Raw genomic sequence first — 17,180 nt, forward strand, 5'->3', positions numbered from 1 at the left:
AAACTCCCTGGCATCACTGGTCCTGCAACACAGGAGAGCACTAGATCTCCTGATGGCACAGCATGGCGGAACCTGTCCATTAGAGGACGGGTGCTGTTATTCCACTAACCAATCTCGAGTGGTGACCGACTCCCGAGAAAGATCAAAGACTATTAGAGTGAGCACAAGTATGAGGTCAAAACAAACAAAAAACAACATGGTGGTTAGTTCCTCTTGGCCCCATAATGGTGATCCTTATGGCCCTACTATTCGGACCATGCAATTGAATCAGTTCCAAAATTATGTACATAATCGCATCAGAGCTGTCTCTCAAGACCAGTTTAAGACTGTGATGCTACTCCACCAAGCCGATCAAGGACACCAAGCCCTCCACCCAAACTCTCAAGGTGACTCTGAACTCTAGAGGTCTCCCTCTCCCCTCTTCAGCTGGAAGTAGGCTGATAGCGTCGAAGTCCCTCTTCCTTTTTCTGTCTCTGGGGTCTGGAATTGCGGACAATAAGGCTGACAAAATATCATCCACTCCCACTTCTTCCTTCCTTGTTGAAACCACCAGTACAGGAACACTTGACTGAACACTTGACTTCTCTGGACTCCTTGCAAATCCAGAAGAAAGCCCCAGCACCAAGATGGCTTTCCCCCTGCTGCCAGGCTTCCTCTCAAAATAGATAAAAGCCCAGCCCTGCAGGCACCCTGTGCTGTCTCTTCACGAGAATAGACTCACCCCATCTGCTTCAATAATGCAACCTGTCTGATGAGGCTGCCTCTGTTTTGCCTTACCTGTTTTGAAAACCCAAACCTTGAGTCATTTCTAACCTTACAGTAATGTAATGTAGAGCTGCATGTAAGATATCACTAAATGAACATGATGACAGGGTATGCTTTGGGGTGAAATTTCATAGTAGCTTGGAGAGGTATAGGGCCTGCTAATACTTTTGTCTTTGTCAGCCCTAAAATAACAGTGCATTTTCCACTCCAGGCATTATTCTTTGGGGTGATTTTGGGAAAAAATATTTTCCAAAGACTTACTTCAGAGTCAGAGTTACAGGCAGAGAGAAGGAGACAGAGATTTTCCATCTGCTGGATTATTCCACAAATGACCACAAATGCCAGAGCTGAGCAAATCTGAAGTCAAGAGCCAGGGTCTTCTTCTGGGTCTCCCATGTGGATGCAGGGACCAAAGTACCAGGGCCATCATCCACCACTTTCAGAGGCCATCTGCAGAGAGCAGGATTGGAAGAGGAGCAGCCGGGATACGAACCAGTGCCAATATGAGATTCCCGTGCCACAGGGGAAGGCTTAGCCTACTATATACCACAGTGCCCAACTCAGCTGATATAAACACTGAATTCGATCTTATTGTCTGCTTCAAGGTAAACAAAGGAGTTTTATTCCCTGGCCTTGGGGCATAAACACATTCAGTTAAATCTTTGATTTAAATTAACTAGTATTGGCCAGCGCCGCGGCTCACTAGGCTAATCCTCCACCTTGTAGCACCGGCACACCGGGTTCTAGTCCTGGTCGGGGCACCGGATTCTGTCCCGGTTGCCCCTCTTCCAGGTCAGCTCTCTGCTGTGACCAGGGAGTACAGTGGAGGATGGCCCAAGTACATGGGCTCTGCACCCAATGGGAGACCAGGATAAGTACCTGGCTCCTGCCATTGGATCAGCTCAGCGCTCTGGCCACCGCGGCCATTGGAGGGTGAACCAACGGCAAAGGAAGACCTTTCTCTTTGTCTCTCTCTCTCACTGTCCACTCTGCCTATTCAAAAACAAACAAAAAGATAAATTAACTAGTATTAATATTGATCATTTTTTCTCGAAATATACTACAAATGAAGACAATGAAGTGTTTTTTTGTGCCTGTTGGACATAAAGAAAATGTGTCACTGCTGGCGTGGAACTCAACAAGCAAGTCCAGGCCCACCTCCTCTGCCAGCATCTGGAGGCCCCTTTGCATGGAGCCCCCTGGCCGGGGAGAAGTTCGTGGAGGTCTACAAGGAAGCGCGCTTGCTGGCCTTGGAGATAGAGAGCAGCAGCAGGAACAGGGCAGCCCACATGTCCAAGCCCCAGGACGCTGGGAGCCTGGGTGTGGAAAGATTCCTACAGGAGTCACAATTAAAAGTGAGCCTCTTTGAGAAAGAACAGGAAAAGGAGAAGAGTCCCAAGTCACTTAAAAGGGAGACTTACTACCTGTCCGACAGCCCCTTGGTGGGGCCGCTGCTCTTGGACGTCCAGCCCTCCATGAGTGAGGCCCCGCGTCTGACCCTGCTCAGCTCTGCTGCCCAGGTCAGCCCCGTTCAGTCACAGGGGCCATTGCACTCGTCTCGTCCTTGGTCAGGGCAGCCTGGTGCTGCCCACCCTCCCAGCCAGGCAGTGGCACAGAAAAGGGTCCCCAGCAAACTGCAGCTGCCTCGAGCATCATCGTCTGTCAGAGGAAAGAGCCTCCACTCGGCCACCGAGAAGGTAGACAAAACCGTGCACCTGAACATGGCCCAGGAGCAAGACACTGCTCGCCCCTCGGGCCTATCCAGGGAGGCTGTGTGGGCAGAGCCCTGGCGGGGAAGACCTGGGAAGTGGCGGATGCAGTGACAGCGGGGGAGCTGGGCAGGCGTGTGCCGATGAAGGATGGCTTCTGTCCATTCTGGTTGGAATCCTTCTTTTTGTCTGTGGCAATGCTGGACAGTCCACCCGCTGGGGATTTTGTTTTCTGTAATGAGCAACCTCTTCCGCACCTTGTCTCTGGGAGAGCCGCTGGTCTTCCTCCCTGGCGGTGACTGCCTTACCTTGCTTCCCTCCCAGCATCCAGCTGGGCAGTGGCAGTTGACTGTCTGCCTATGGTGGCCTTCAGCCAACTGGAAGACTGGGGTGATGCTAAGAGAAGATGGATGTCAGCCTCTAGCGTGCTTGCAGGAGGCAGCGTAGGCAGAGTGGGCAGCGCAGGTGATCAAAGTTGTTCTGTTTTTATAGTCTAGTTCCTGGGTGACAGCCAAATGGGAATGACCCTCTGTGTGCTTGTTAGGTTTAGGAGGATGTAAAATGCCCAGCAAGGGACTGGAAATTCCTTTGGCCCACTGCAGGCCCCTCTCCCAGCCAAATGACTCCTTATGTCTGAGGCTAGAATGCCAGAAACAGGTTTTGTGCATGTAGCACAGCTAGACTTGATTTCAACCATAATTTAGGGAAGGTATTATTTAGCAATAAATTTGAAATTTTAGATGACACAAATTTCTTTAAAAAGCACCAATTACCAAAAAGTAACTCAAGAGTAAACTGGGAGCTACAAAAGCTCTTTATCTACTAAGGAAACTGAATTCCTAATGAAACGTACCCTGTTAATGAAATAAAATAAAAGAACACATAAAAACCCTTCAGGTGCAGATGTCTAGTCAAACTCTGTAATACAGGAAAAAGTTTTGTATATACCTCTCAGAATATACAGGAAAATGAAATTGAAAGATAATGTGGCGGCAGACATTTGTCCTAGCAGTTAAAATGTCCACATCTCACATCAGAGTATCTGGGCTCATCAGTGCCTGACCCTGCCTCCTGAATCCAGCTTCCTGCTAACTGCAGATCCTGGGAGGTGGCAGTGATAGCTCTAGTACCTGGGTGCCTGCACTCATAGGGAAGACGTGGACTGAGTTCCAGGATTCTGGTTTTGGCCCAGTCCAGTCCTGGCCATTACAGGCCTTTGGGGGGATGAATCAGCATCTCACTGTTTCTCTGTCTGTCTGTCTGTCTATCTATCTATCTATCTATCTATCTATCTATCTCTATGAAAGAGTTAGAGAAGGAGAGGCAGTGAATGGTCTTCTATCCCCTGGTTCACTCCCAAATTGGTCCCAACAGACACAGCTGTGCCAATCCGAAGCCAGGAGCCAGGAGTTTCTTCCAGTTCTCTCGTGCATGTGCAGGAGCCCAAGGACTTGTGCCATCTTCTACTGCTTTCCCAGGCCATAACAGAGAGCCAGATCGGAATTGGAGCAGACAGGTCTTGAACCGGGCCCACGTGAGATGCTGACACTGCAGGCGGCGGGTTAACCCAGTATGCCATAGCACCAGCCCCTCTCTGTCTCAAATTTAAAATACGTCTCCTCCACAAGCTTTCTGAGGTAACCCTCACATATGTGGGGCTTTTGTTTCTCTTACAAAGTTATCCTGATTGTGCTACTTTTAGCAAAGTCTATGATCCATACTTCAGTATCTTTCATTCATTAGGAAAATTTCAATATTTTTTCTCTTCTATTGAAATTCCAATGGCAAACCTGTTGCCCCATTTGGCATGGCTCCACATTCTTGAGTGCTCTGTATGGGCTTATTGTTTTTACACTCTTTTCTCTTTGTGCTTTACTTGTAATTCCTAATGCGCTATCTTCAAGTTCATTTCTCCCCCACCACCACCCGCTTGTCAAATCAACCGGTGTGTCCTTTCAAGGCATTCTGTTTCTCTGTATTTTTTTTTTTTTTTGTATTTTTTATTACTAGCATTTCCACTGACAGGTTTCCTTCTCTGCTGAAATTCCCATCGGCTTATGCATGCTGTATGTTTTCATCTAGGGGTTGTCATTTATCAATCACGCTTGTATCAAACTGCCTGTCAGATAGTTCCAGTGTGGGTCACAGGGTTTCTGGTGTTCTTTCTGATCTTCTTGATGGAGCTTTTTCTTTTTGTGTGGCTCCGTATGGGCTGAAAGCTGCGCATCCTTCAAAACACAGTGGAAGCTCAGAAGGGCGTGTCTGTCTGGGCTTGCTGGCTGAGGGCACAGGCTCAATCCAAGTGCTAAGGAGGGTCAGCCTCAGGGCACGGCTGGCTTCCATCTGCACTAGCACTACCTGTGTGACCAGAGGGTGCTGCTCAGTCTCTGCTCCCACCTCAGCTTGAGGACTGGGTTGCAGCTGCTAGCGACTCGTTGTCTGCTTGTGCGTCCCTTGTTGTCCCAGTCCAGTGACAGTATCAAGCTTCCTCGAGAATCCTACCCTAGCCCCAGTTACAGGAGACCCCCGGTGCTATTATCTCTGCCCAGGTCCTGCCTCTCATCTGGGTTCTTTCTCTGTCCCCAGCTACAGTGATTCCTCCTATGCCCAGAGGGTGCCAGGATTCCCTGACCACCTGCTCAGTCGCTTGTGGTATTTTCCCCTGGGGAGAAGGATGCAGCAGACATAGTGGAAGGGAAGCCACCTCCTGCTCTAGGCCGCATCCTCCCCGTAGGCCCCCACGTATATGTGGTACCAGCATTTCATTATGACTTTTGCCTGAACACTTCCTGCTCACACACCCCCGCCCTCTGCACCTCTCACCATGGTGTTTACAAGGTGTCTGTCTCCCTAGATTTCTGCCTAAGTGGTCACTCCGTGCCTCAGCCATCAGATGGGTTCAAGGAAAACTATGGTTTCATAGACTACCCCGTTCCTTCCCTGCCCTGCCCTCTTCATTCCTCTCAGAAACCTTTACAAAGCACAACTTCACTGGGTGGGCCCTGAACCCAGCGACCTCCCCTTTGGGAACAGAGGGTACTGGACAGCATCTCATGCCCACCCTGGAAGTCACATACGGAAGAATCCTAAAAACACTGAAATCCCATTCTAGGTGTGCATGGATGTGGCCCTCACTGAGGCCTCTGGGGAAGTTGCCTGGCCTGCAGGCACAGTCCCAGAATGGGGCAGGAGGCAGTAGTCATGCCAGGGGCATGTGCTGTCCCCTCCCAGCACCCTGGCTTCGCAGTCCCCACAGTCCGTGGAGCCAGGCCTTTCCAACGGTGTCTGTCAGGCCCCTCATCCCCGGAGGTCATGAGGACCGCAGATGCCTGTAAGGGAACAGGCCCCTTAGGAAAACTCTCGCCCCTGCTGCTGCTTCCACTCACATGACTCCATGACCCAAAGTGCTTCTAGGGCCCTGCCCCTCGATTCCCAGACCCGGGACTTCACGGGCCAGACTCCAACCAGAATTTGCTGTGGACATACTCCTTTCAGTCACTGCGGGTACCCTTAGGATGTCACCCCACGCTGGCAGGGCCTGGGTGCTGTGATTCTGGGTGGCTTCTTTTCCATTTGTGCCCGGCCGGGGACAGGCCCAGGCAGACCTGGCCTGCTGTTCTGGCCTCTCAGGGCGCTCACCTTCCTTCCATTTTCAACTGCATTCTATGGAGTAGGGTTGGTCCGGATTCCTGACCATCTTGTCAGTCCAGCACCACCCCTGGTGCTGAAGTGCACCTGCTGCCTGTCTCCTCCATTAGGACAAGGCGGGTTAAAGCAAGACCTGTCCTCCCCTAAAATCTTAATGAAGTTGTGCCACCTTAGGACCTTTCACCCAGCCTCCACCTACAAAGCCTCAACTCAGCCCAGGAATGCCTCCATCCACCCCCGTGGACTGCCCTCCAGCCAGCTTTCACCTGACCCTAGGCCCTGGTTACAGCCATGCCAGCCTCCATCTGAACCCCAGCCCTGAGCGGTCCCCACTCTTGAACCTGTGGGGTCAGGCCTCAGATGCTTTGCCTTGTGCCTGCTCCTACCAGCTGGAGGCCCTCAGCCCAGCAGCAATGGGTTTTCACCCGTGCCTTGGGGACCATCAGCTTGTTGCACTCCCATCCAAATGGGCTATGGTTTTTTTCCACTGGGGAGAAGTCTGTCTTGGAACTGCGGGGGCCATTAATAAATTCAGTAGAGACAATTATCTGGCCACTGCAGATTCACATTGAAAACAATGGACCACAGGTTAAATCTGAAATGACAGAATTGCGAATAAATAGCAGGGGGTGGGGGTGGGGAGTAGGAGAGTAAGGAATACTAGAATATACCTGTCCTGTCCATAGTAGTACAGTGCGAACAAAGTCTTTCTGAAGGACTTTCAGAGACTGCTGCCTATATGTGAAAATGGCCCTCCAAAGAAGCTTCCATTGTGATTCTCTGTTTTTAAACTGCATAAATATTTGTCATTGCTTTCTCAGGTTAGAAGACATGGTTTCCCATGTGCATAGGAAAAATCTTGTTAACTTGGCCATATTTCCATTTCACCAAGAAGTTGAAAGTCCAGACTCACTCAGGTAGACTCTCAGCTGGTACCCCGGTTTTCTCTGGACAGTCATCAGAGCTTGTCCTGGTCCCCTTCCTGGCTTCTCCCATTCCCTGGGCCTCAGCAGTTCCCTGGAGCCTCTCTGGCTGCAACTGCCCACGTGGGTGCGTGTTTATGACCTGAGCCTCCCTTCCTCTTCAGGAACTCTCAAGTGCTACACAGCTCCCCATCAACATGGTAGCTGGCCTCCTAGGTGGGAACTCTTCTCCCCAACACTTTGTGCTTCCTTCCTGGGAAGGGAAGCCAACTGTTGTAACCTTGAGCAAATTTATGCCCTTGTAGAGGGTCAGAGAATATAGGTGATGCTGAAGTAGGGGAGAGTGCCAGGGCACACCCAGCCACTGACCACAAGAGTCTGCCTCCCTGTCAGTAGCATCCCAAAGGCAGGCCTGTTTAGCTGTGCCTGCACTTGACTTTTGACCCATTTGTTCTGTGTAATCCTTTGGCCCCAAGTTTACTCTTTTTCTCCATCTGTGCAGAAGTCTTGTTACAGAAAGGCGCTGTATAATGGAGAACCCGTGGGCCAGCAAGGACCAGGTCACTCCGTGACCTCCCTGCAGAGCCGTGAGGACATCCTAATGGGACCTGACAGCTGCTAACTGCAGTGAAGATGAGAGGCTGCCTGGGTTCTATGAAAGGAAGAATGGAAAGTGTTCTGTGCTATGCAGCCAGGCCTGCCATGGCCAATCCAGTGCCACACAGGATGACTGGTACCCCTGGGGCAAAGAGCAGCTATCCATTGTTTGGGGACTTGATTGTCTCCTTTCTGTACCAGCTCTGCATACAGGAGGCATGTGTGCACTGTACCTCATGCAGAATCACTGCAAGTCTCACAGAAGAAATCTCATCTTTGATTCCTATAAACCTTGAAGGAACTCAGAACTAGTTTCTGAGTGAAAAACAGCAGCTAACCCTTTTATCTCTTAAATGATCAACGGTATTTATTCCTAAATGATTTGCCATGCCACAAATAATCAAATGCACAGAACCTATTACATATGCAACATTTACTGTATCTCAGTATGAACCCATTCAAACCTTTTGCTGTTTCACAAGTACCATAGCTCTGAAGTTTAACTTTCAGTAGCCTGGAGGGGTGAACGGGAAGTTTTGGAATTCTGACCTGGCACCCAACCCTGCATTCTTAATTGAAAACATAAGCCTTGAGACTCTCCTCAAGGCCCCTCTAGGCCTGACCAGGCAGGACTGGAAGAACAGAGGCTCTACAACCATGGTCCTCCAAGGGGACTTCCATGGCTAGAGTCTGGAACTCATTCAAGCAGCCAGGTTCTCACATAGAACCCACCGGACGGAGCTTGGTCCACAGTGGCCAGGTCTACAGAAGGCCCTCATTAGCTCTCTCCCTAAAATCTGGTCTCAAAAGCAGTGGTTCTAACTCATCTATACTGCTTCAGCCTCCAAATAAAGGAGGATTGCCCTATACCAAGAGTCATGGAACTCCACTCAAAACAGAAGCCAATCCAAGACTCCCATGAGTATTCTTCCTCTCTCCCCAGATGCTACATCACATGCTGCTTCATGTTCCCAAAGCAGAGGCCAAGTATGGGGATTCTTCCAGTTGTAAGAGGAATTCATAGTAAAGGAGTTAGGTCAAGTGCATGAGCAGTAACTAAATATTCCTTAATCCACTTCATCCCATAAGCTCAATATTTGGGGAGAAAGTCTTTGTTGGTGCCTCTTGAAACTACATTAGTCAAACCACGAGATATACCCTCTTTTTCCCATTAATGTTTCTGGTCTTAAGCCCCAAGTACCGCCAGCTCTTCTCAGGCTGTCCATATAGCATGTCGGAGAAGAACTCGGGCTCATCTTTGGCCATTGATTTGGGGGTCATTAAGCCACACATAGTCCTCAGCCTGCGACACAGGTAGGTCATAGCTTCCACTTCGTCTGATGGTTCCTCATATACTGGCTGCTTCATTTCCTCATAAGCAGACAGGATCACTGCCTGGAATAACTTGATCAAGATGCAGATGATCACCAGCATGAAAGATGAGAGGAACAGGACCCCAAGAACACTGTTATGGGAAAACTCAGTGTTTTGAAAAGCTGAGATGCAGTAGGAGAATATCGTCTGAGTGGCATGAATCAAGTGGCTGTAATTCCATTCGTGCTGACCAAAAACGAGGTAACCAAAAGCCATGTACATAAAGAAATAAATGGACACCACAAATGCCACGAGGCAGATGCCAGGAAGTGCGATCTGGATGGCCTTCTGAGCCAGGCGTACATCATAGAAGGCTCTGGAATATCTGAGGGTCTTCAAAATTGTCAGAAATAACAGGAAAGCCAAAGTTATCCTCATAGTGTGATCTACTTGAGAAACCGCATGAAAGGGAATGAAGTCTTCGGGGTTCGACAAGTAGAACTGAGTCACAGCTGTGGCCAAGAAATGCTTCCTGAGAAACAGCACAATCAACACAGTAAATATGCATTTTAAAGCCAAGTTGAGTAGATTGTACACACTTTGCACGTAGGAGGCTCTTTCTTGTGTAATGACGTAGAATTCGCCAATAATGTAGGCTATGAAAAAAATGAGAATGGCCACATACAAGTAAATTTCTGCTGAAGTTTTCCGGTCAAAATCAGCAAGTGAGAATGAGTGCATAGATATGCTCGTGTTGACGACTCCTAACTGAGAGACCTCAAACAGGACAGAAATGCTACAGAACAGGTTCACGTCGGGATTAAAAGTCGTTAGTTCCAAAACCACAGCCCATGTCTTCTCATCAAGCCAACTGCTTCCTTGGAGTTCTCTGAGCCTCACTGTGGAATTAAACAGCTGCTCTGATGGAAAAAAATAGAACACATAGCCCCCTCCTCCATAGGTATGTAACAGCCCATAGGAATAGTACACCCATCGCTTTCCCTGCGGCTTGTAAGTAAACCCGGTGGTGTTCTTGCCTGTCTGCCGCTTGGTCACTTCATTCCAAAAGCTAGAATAGTTTTTTGTGTCTTCTGGGTCAACGCCATATTGGGGACGACAACGGATTTCTTTTATGTTGCTGTTCTGCACGAAGTTTGCGGCAGGCAGGCACATCTTCTCACCGGATTTTGCTCTCACTTGCCTCATGAGTGGAAGGCCAAGGATTTTGGACGAGCTGTCAAGGAGAAATGTTGGATTCTGGTCATTGTGGAACAAAGGCACCAGCACGCTCTCGAGCCACCTGTAGATGTCCTCCAGCTTCGTCACAGAAGCCAGGTCCACAGAGAAGCGATCACGAATAAACTGGTTGTAGTAGAAGCTGTCGGTGTGACGCAGCAGGACAATGAGCAGCAACAGAAGGACTAGGAAGATAAAGTGGATGAGGATGTAACTCAGAAACAGGAAGGCCCTCCTCTTGATCCTCTTCTTCCTTTGGAATATTCTGATTTCATCTTCTGTCAGGGGTTGGTACATCCTGGACCCTTGGATTTTAACGATGTGCTCGTGCAGCTTCTTCCTCTCATCTGGATTCATTCTTGTCCTGGTGAGCTTGATCTGACTGTAATGATACTTGGTGGACCACGGGATGTTTTTACAATACTTGGGCTTATTTGTTCTGACGCCTGACACCAGTATAATTTTACATGGCTGCTCAACAAAAATGGACTCAAGAAATGAACAGACAGAGGCCAAGAGCCATTCTTTCGACTTACTGTAGCCATAAGTCAGTCCATAGAAGATGATAAAGAAGGCAGATATGATGGAAGTGGCAAACACCAAGGACCATGCTATGTAAACACACCACCAAGGCAGGACAATCTGAGACTTTTTTTCAAGGGGTTTAGTATCTTGTTTGGAAGAAGCTGCTCCTCTATGAGCATCTTGATTTTCTGCTACATTTTTGTTACTAAAAGTTCTGTTGGCTGTGTGGATCCCTGAGGCCTTGGCTCCTTCTTTCTCATGCCTGGATATAGATTTCAAAGTTACCTTCTCAGAAACCTTGGGAGGTGCGGGCTTCACCTGGGATTTGAGCTTTGCCTGGGGAGCAGACTTTGCCTGGGATGCAAGCTTGACAGGCGTCTTGGAGCTTTCCTCAGCAGTCTCTTGAGCATGCCACTTGTTCAAACGATCATCCCAGTAACCACTCTCTTCTGACATAATAGGATGCTTTCGAGGAGCTACCTTATCTAGATCCACCTGATGTTTTTTCTGAGAATGGATGAACAAAAAAGTTATTAATAATTGCACAGGGACTGTAATTAGGGCACTTTCAACCCCTATTGCCATTGATCTGAGGTAGTGCAACTCTTTTGACTCAGTTTCATCCTCTTCATTTAGATTAAAGAACATAATATTGCAAAGGAGAGTGCTTAGCAACAATGTTAAACAACAGGACAATTTTTGGAGCCTGTTAAATGACTTAGAAGCAACACCAGCAAAAATAGAGAACCACAAGTGGTCTTCCCCTAACCTTTTAGAAATATCAATCAGGAAGAAATCCCTTTTTCTCAGAGGCTGGTCTGGTTGGGTAACCTGAAATGTCCTGTCAATACCAGCGTCAACAGAAAACCACTTCCGGCACATGAAAAGCCAGATGTGTTTGCTAAACAGATTTTCCACCTTGATTCGACTTAAATACCAACTAGGCGAAACGCCTTCATTATTGTGCCAGACACGAATGGAGTGAATGTCCCCCAGGTCACTTTTTGTTGTTAGGAGGAAAGTGTTGATGCTTCCCCGGTACAGAGTGGTAAAACTAGGGTGGCTTAAACAATGTGTACTACTGGCACCCTCTGTTCCAATAAGCTGAATAAAGACATTGGACCTGGTCCCAGATCCCCATCGACTTCCTGTGAAAACAGTGACCAGGTAGCATATTTTATCATAAGGATCATTATCAGGTAGAATTATGATATGGTCTCGAAGATATTCATCCATTTCATCCCTGTGCAGGGCCCAGAAAGCTAGGATGATGTATATGAGCAAAATGAAAAGCACAGTGAAAAGGGTCACAGGGTTTTGGCTAATTTTCTTGATGTTCTTTAACCGCAGATCCACAGGATTAGGGATCACAATGACCTTGGATGTCAGGAAGTGGGTACTCAGGTCAATGTTGTCTAGCTCGCTTATCCTCAGGTGCCGCTTGGTCCTCCCCATTTTCTTGCAGACACAGTGCACTCTCTGCCAGGTGGTCCTCTCACCGAGGCTACAGTAATCTTCTCTCCAGTCACTCTGGATCTGGTACATACCCAGGCAGTGGGCACTGAAAAGAAAAATTTTCACAAGCTTGTTATTGGGCTTCTGGACGAAACGAGGTGCCTCCAGCATCATGATTATGGCACATGTGGGCGACTGGCTATGCTGAGCTATGACTTGCAGCAGGGACACTGGGAGGCAGATCACACGGGCCTCCTTAACTGCACAGTCAGGGTCAAACTGGTCACTCTGGTTGGCAATCGGAGGGATGTCATAAGGCACGAGGAAGGTTGTGACCAGACCAGTGGGGGTGACCCGACTGCCTGCGTACACCAGCACCTTGAACAACACAGTCACTTCTGTCACAATGTGGACCAGCACCTCCGTAACTTCTCTGTGGTCCACTTCAAAGCTAAACCCCCCTGTTGTCTTCTTCGAGGACTCGCTGACCTCCTCGGGTCCCACTGTGAGATTAAAAGCTGCAAAAGTCAAGTTTTTCCTGTTGAGGTACACGTCCACCACACTGGGCGTGATCTCTATTGCATCCCCATTTTCAGCGGCTCCCCACATCCTAAAACCAACCACCTGGGTTGAAATTTTTTCTGAATGATGTAACCAAGGAAAGGGGTCGTCTGCAAACTCACAAAACATTGTAGAAACTACAGCCTTTGCGGGCAGACCAGGAACTGTGCTCCCATTGAGTGTTGCCTGAAAACAGTTTGGGCAGTCTTTCTTGTTTCTGAAGACCTGGGTCACATTCTGCTTCTCAGCTTTCTCCAAAAACATGTTAATGCTGGCGCTCTTCATTGCTGTTTTATTCCCTGGCACCATACAAGCCAGTATGGTGTCTGCCAGTGATTCTGCTAGGTGGAAAGGATCTTCCACCACTTCGTGAGGAGCAATCTGTTTCAGGATATTAGACAAACTTGTTAATATTCCAGAGCCTATGATTTCTATTTGTTCAGAGCGAAAGTGTTTATCTTTCCGTTGATACTCTTGTAGGCCTTGATTTGCTTGCCACATCCTCACTGTGGCACTTTTCTGGGCAGTTCGAGTGAATTCAGAGGCTTTCTGGGTTAATTTGGTAACAGTCACGACTACCTGGTTGATTTCCTCCAAAGTGCTCACAGGGAGAACAGAAGACTGATTGACAAGGTGTTCTCGGAGCCTGCCTTTGTCACCCTGGAGAGTTGATTCAGTTTTCATGTTATTCAAAACAGAACCCACTACATACATTAAGTGACCTGAGGATAAAAATTTCTGGTCTCGAAGCAGAACAGATAGCGATGAATTTGGTCCCATGGTAGAATTGAGTAACTGATCCAACACCATCTTGGATGAGTTTTTACTAGTGGGAGGCTCTACAGTGGCGCCCAAAGTCACCTGAGAAAAAGCTCCTAGAGAGTCATAAACCTGAACAAATATCCTCAGTTTGTAACCATCAGCTGACACACCAACAGGGAGAAAGGAAGGGGGTGTGGTAAAGTCTCTCCCAAAGTGCAAGATGGGCCCCAAGGTGTTCTCTTTTACTGAACTGATTTCTGCAATGCCTTCCAAATCAGAAACTATCATTTTATATGTAAGGGGGGTGTGCTTATCTGTGAAATTGCTACACCGGACAACAAATTTAGTAACAAATGCAATTCCTTTAGCTGGTTTCACTGTGCATTCTCCTGTTTGAGGACCATGGTTAAGAATAATGGGATGCTTGAATTCCAGGGTCTTCCCACCCCAACTGGTTACTTGCACAGAAACCCAGTAATTTGTTTCCAAACAATGACTGAAGGCAAAAGCTTTTGCAGACAAATAAGCACCATTTCTCCCTGTTACAGTTTGCCCCATCCAATCAAGTGGCATCTCAGCTCCTGACTCAGACACAATTGACCAGTTATAGAAGTCACTGCTTACACAGTCCGTGCAATTTAGGTACAAAGAAAACCGATCTGATACAATTAAATTGCTGCCACAATTCTCAATACATGAAATGTGTGCCAAAGGAGATGGTCCTTGGAGCACATTTACCGTTTTATCAGAAAATGCTCTTCGGCCACCCTTCTGTATCACCATTCTGAAGAAATATTCACGGCCCCCTTGAAGCGTTCCTGGGGAAAGTGTTAGCACAGGGTTAGAAGCTTGTGGCCACCTCAGATCAGCCTGGTCTGGGTGACACACGTCCTTGCTTGCCACTTGTATCTGATCTCCATCGTAGTTCTTTTTATTTGTGGTACAGTACCAGGTAAAACGGAGCCCCTGCAATTTGTTGCTTTCTTCCGGGTCAGAGGACATGCTTCCATCCAGAACCACCTCATCTGTATAATTAGCTTTGATGTTGGCGTCTCCACCAATAACTGCGACCAGGGGGCTTCGCACTATCCAGACATAGATGGAGTCCGCGTCGTAGAGCCGAGGAACTGTGGGATCCCGTGTTAGGATGGTCACTGAGAAATTAAACAAGTACACCCCCCAAGATAGGGACGCAGGGGGGATGTGGATGATGGTGGGGCGGCTTCCTATTGGCAACTGAGGCACATCCAAAGGCTGATTCCAGTCGGGCACATCGCCCACCGCGGGCACTGAGAACACCAGCCATCTTTGAGTGAGGGTTTGGAAGACTGGACAGTGCATGTTGATGGTGGTGTTGAGGGTGTCCCCTTCATTCCTGGTCATGCGCACAGCAGTAACGCCTGCGTCCCTGTTGATCCTCACCTCATGGATTACGCAGGGACCCGTCTGACAGGACACGGAAGACTGCACTATGCTGTGGTCGGACGAATTCACGGCTTGCAAGACAACAGGCACCGGCCCATCTGTGGGACACCGCGTTTGCGCCACAAAGCCGGCGTGGGCGCGCGGGAGCGCAGGCAGGACCGAGCGAGGCTTTAAGCGCTGGGCCCGGGCGGCGTGGCGGGCCGGGCGGGCGTCCCCAGGCCCCAGCAGCCCCAGCTGGAAGGTCCAGGCCAGGGGCCCCAGCGGGCGCCTCAGGGGCAGCGGCAGCAGCAGGAACCAGGCCAGGGCCAGGCGGCCCCCGGGCGCTGCCAGGTGCAGGGCGACGGGCGGCGGCGCCGCGAGTCCCGGCAGGCAGCGACGGGTGCGGCGCCGGACCCGCACGCTGAGGCGGTACCAGCCAGGCGCGGCCGCGCGCCGCGGGGCACCGGAGAAGCAGAGGCCGCGGCTGCGGCTCAGGAGGGCGCCGCCCCCCGGGGCCGGGAGGCGTGGCAGGCTGAGGCGGGCGTGGCGTCCGCGGAGGGCGCCTCCGTGGAAGTGGCCGCATGGCGGGGCCGGCCACCCGGGGCCGGCGGTGCTGGACTGGCGCGGAGCCGGAGCTGGAGCCGGTGGCAGGCCGCCCAGGCCCAGGCCCAGGCCCAGGCTGAGGAGGAGGACCGCTGGCCCAGCCCGCATGGCGCCGCCCTTGGGAGCCGATGGTCGCGGGGTGGCCCAACGGCCGTGGGCTCGCGCGGTCGGGGGCCCAGGGGTCCCAGTTGCGGAGGCCGTCCTGGGAACAAGGAGCCTGCGCAGGCGCCTGGGTCGCCGGAGGTCCCGGGGCAGCGCGGGTCTCTACCAAAGGGACCGGGCCTTGGTGGGTCCAGCGGGTGGGAGACCCCACCTCTCTGTTCCCACCGAGTGTGGACCCATGAGTAGAAGCCCCCTGCGCGGGTTCCCACTCCCAGCGTCGCACCGAGCGTGAACCCGGGGTTCCCAGGAAGTGGGAGGCAGATGAAGATGGAGGCAGTTTTTAGGGAACAGCAGAGGGAGAGCAGCGGGGTGGGGGTGCTTCTTCAGACGCAGGAAGCTGTGGAGAGGACGTGACTGGGGTTTGTACCCCTGGAAAGCCTGGAGGAGGTCCTTTAAGAACAGCGTTTGCTGTGTGAGGAGCTCGTTCCGGCTTCCTGTGTCCCTTTCCCGCCGTTTGGCCCTGACTCACAGGCAGAAAGAAGCGCCCTCTCGGGGCCCACACGCCTGAGGGCGGCACAGGTGCTCCAGCCACCTGGCACCAGGCCTGCTGGGCTCCTGAGGAATCAGCCAAAGTCTTCACGTCTCTTTCGTGACCACACTTGCTTTCTAGCTCAGGCAGGGTTCCCAGCTAGATTAAGCCTCATTACTGAAGGGCCCTTTTTGTTCTGTCTTTGACAGACTCGTTTCACCGGGGCAAACCAGTTAGGAAACTGGAAATCAGAGGGGCTGTGAGGCCAGACTCGGGTTTACTGGGCTCGGCCTCTTCTGGTCTCTAAGGGTGAAGGCTCACATCATTCATGTTGATTCTAGCTTTGCTGGGAAGAAGGGGTTTCAGGAAGTTCACGGACAATGCACATTTGAATTCTTCAGAAATGTTTAACACTTTTTAAGTTTAAAGCAATGCAAAGAAATTGTTTGTTTGTTTGTTTGTTTGTTTGTTTTTGACAGGCAGAGTTAGACTGTGAGAGAGACAGAGAGAAAGGTCTTCCTTCTGTTGGTTCACCCCCCTAGATGGCTGCTATGGCTGGCACACTGCACCGATCCAAAGCCAGGAGTCATTTGCTTCTCCTGGTCTCCCATGTGGGTGCAAGGCCCAAGCACTTGGGCCATCCTCCACTGCCTTCCCGGGCCACAGCAGAGAGCTGGCCTGGAAGAGGAGCAACCGGGACAGAATCTGGTGCCCCAACCGGGACCAGAACCCAGGCTGCCGGCGCCGCAGGTGGAGGATTAAAGTGAGCCCTACACTGGCCCAAAGAAATGTTTTAAAAAGCTGTATGCAGTGGGGGATGGCCTAAGTACTTGGGCCCTGCACCCGTATGGGAGACCAGGAGGAAGCACCTGGCTCCTGGCTTCAGATCGGTGCAGTGCGCCGGCCGTAGCCGCCATCTGGGGGGTGAACCAACAGAAGGAAGACCTTTCTCTCTGTCTCTCTCTTACTCTCTAACTCTGCCTGTCAAACAATAAAAATAAAAACTGTATTTATGTTGCTCGCACTGTGGCGCAGCAGGTTAATGCC

General features: G+C 50.3%; 2 protein-coding genes across 22 annotated transcripts in view; one reads left to right on the forward strand and one right to left on the reverse strand.

The window, feature by feature from the left end:
- The window catches only part of LOC138843211 (tetratricopeptide repeat protein 38), a 73,006-nt gene that overhangs the window by 51,711 nt on the left and 4,115 nt on the right, over positions 1 to 17,180 (forward strand). For 3 of the 21 annotated variants that reach the window (XR_016216408.1, XR_016216410.1, XR_016216420.1), the window contains 2 exons: positions 6,944 to 7,039; positions 7,548 to 7,825. The exons of 7 other annotated variants lie outside the window; for them this stretch is intronic. Coding sequence is in view for 2 of the 14 variants with exons in the window: in XM_089307765.1 (XP_089163891.1) it covers positions 7,548 to 7,667 (120 nt within the window). In the remaining 12 variants the exon portion in view is untranslated. Of the gene's footprint in view, positions 1 to 1,837; positions 3,212 to 6,943; positions 7,040 to 7,547; positions 10,948 to 17,180 lie in introns of those variants that run through there. 11 more of the 21 variants (XR_016216412.1, XR_016216422.1, XM_089307766.1 and 8 more) reach the window with 5 other exon arrangements.
- On the reverse strand, positions 7,983 to 16,651 carry LOC100357454 (polycystin family receptor for egg jelly). Its single transcript, XM_089307756.1, has one exon. The coding sequence runs from the start codon at positions 15,608 to 15,610 to the stop codon at positions 8,783 to 8,785; it is 6,828 nt and encodes a 2,275-aa protein (XP_089163882.1). The 5' UTR covers positions 15,611 to 16,651; the 3' UTR covers positions 7,983 to 8,782.

Source organism: Oryctolagus cuniculus, chromosome 11 (genome assembly GCF_051225735.1).
Source record: "Oryctolagus cuniculus isolate XC-2025 breed Fujian yellow rabbit chromosome 11, ASM5122573v1, whole genome shotgun sequence".
Lineage (NCBI taxonomy): Eukaryota > Metazoa > Chordata > Mammalia > Lagomorpha > Leporidae > Oryctolagus > Oryctolagus cuniculus.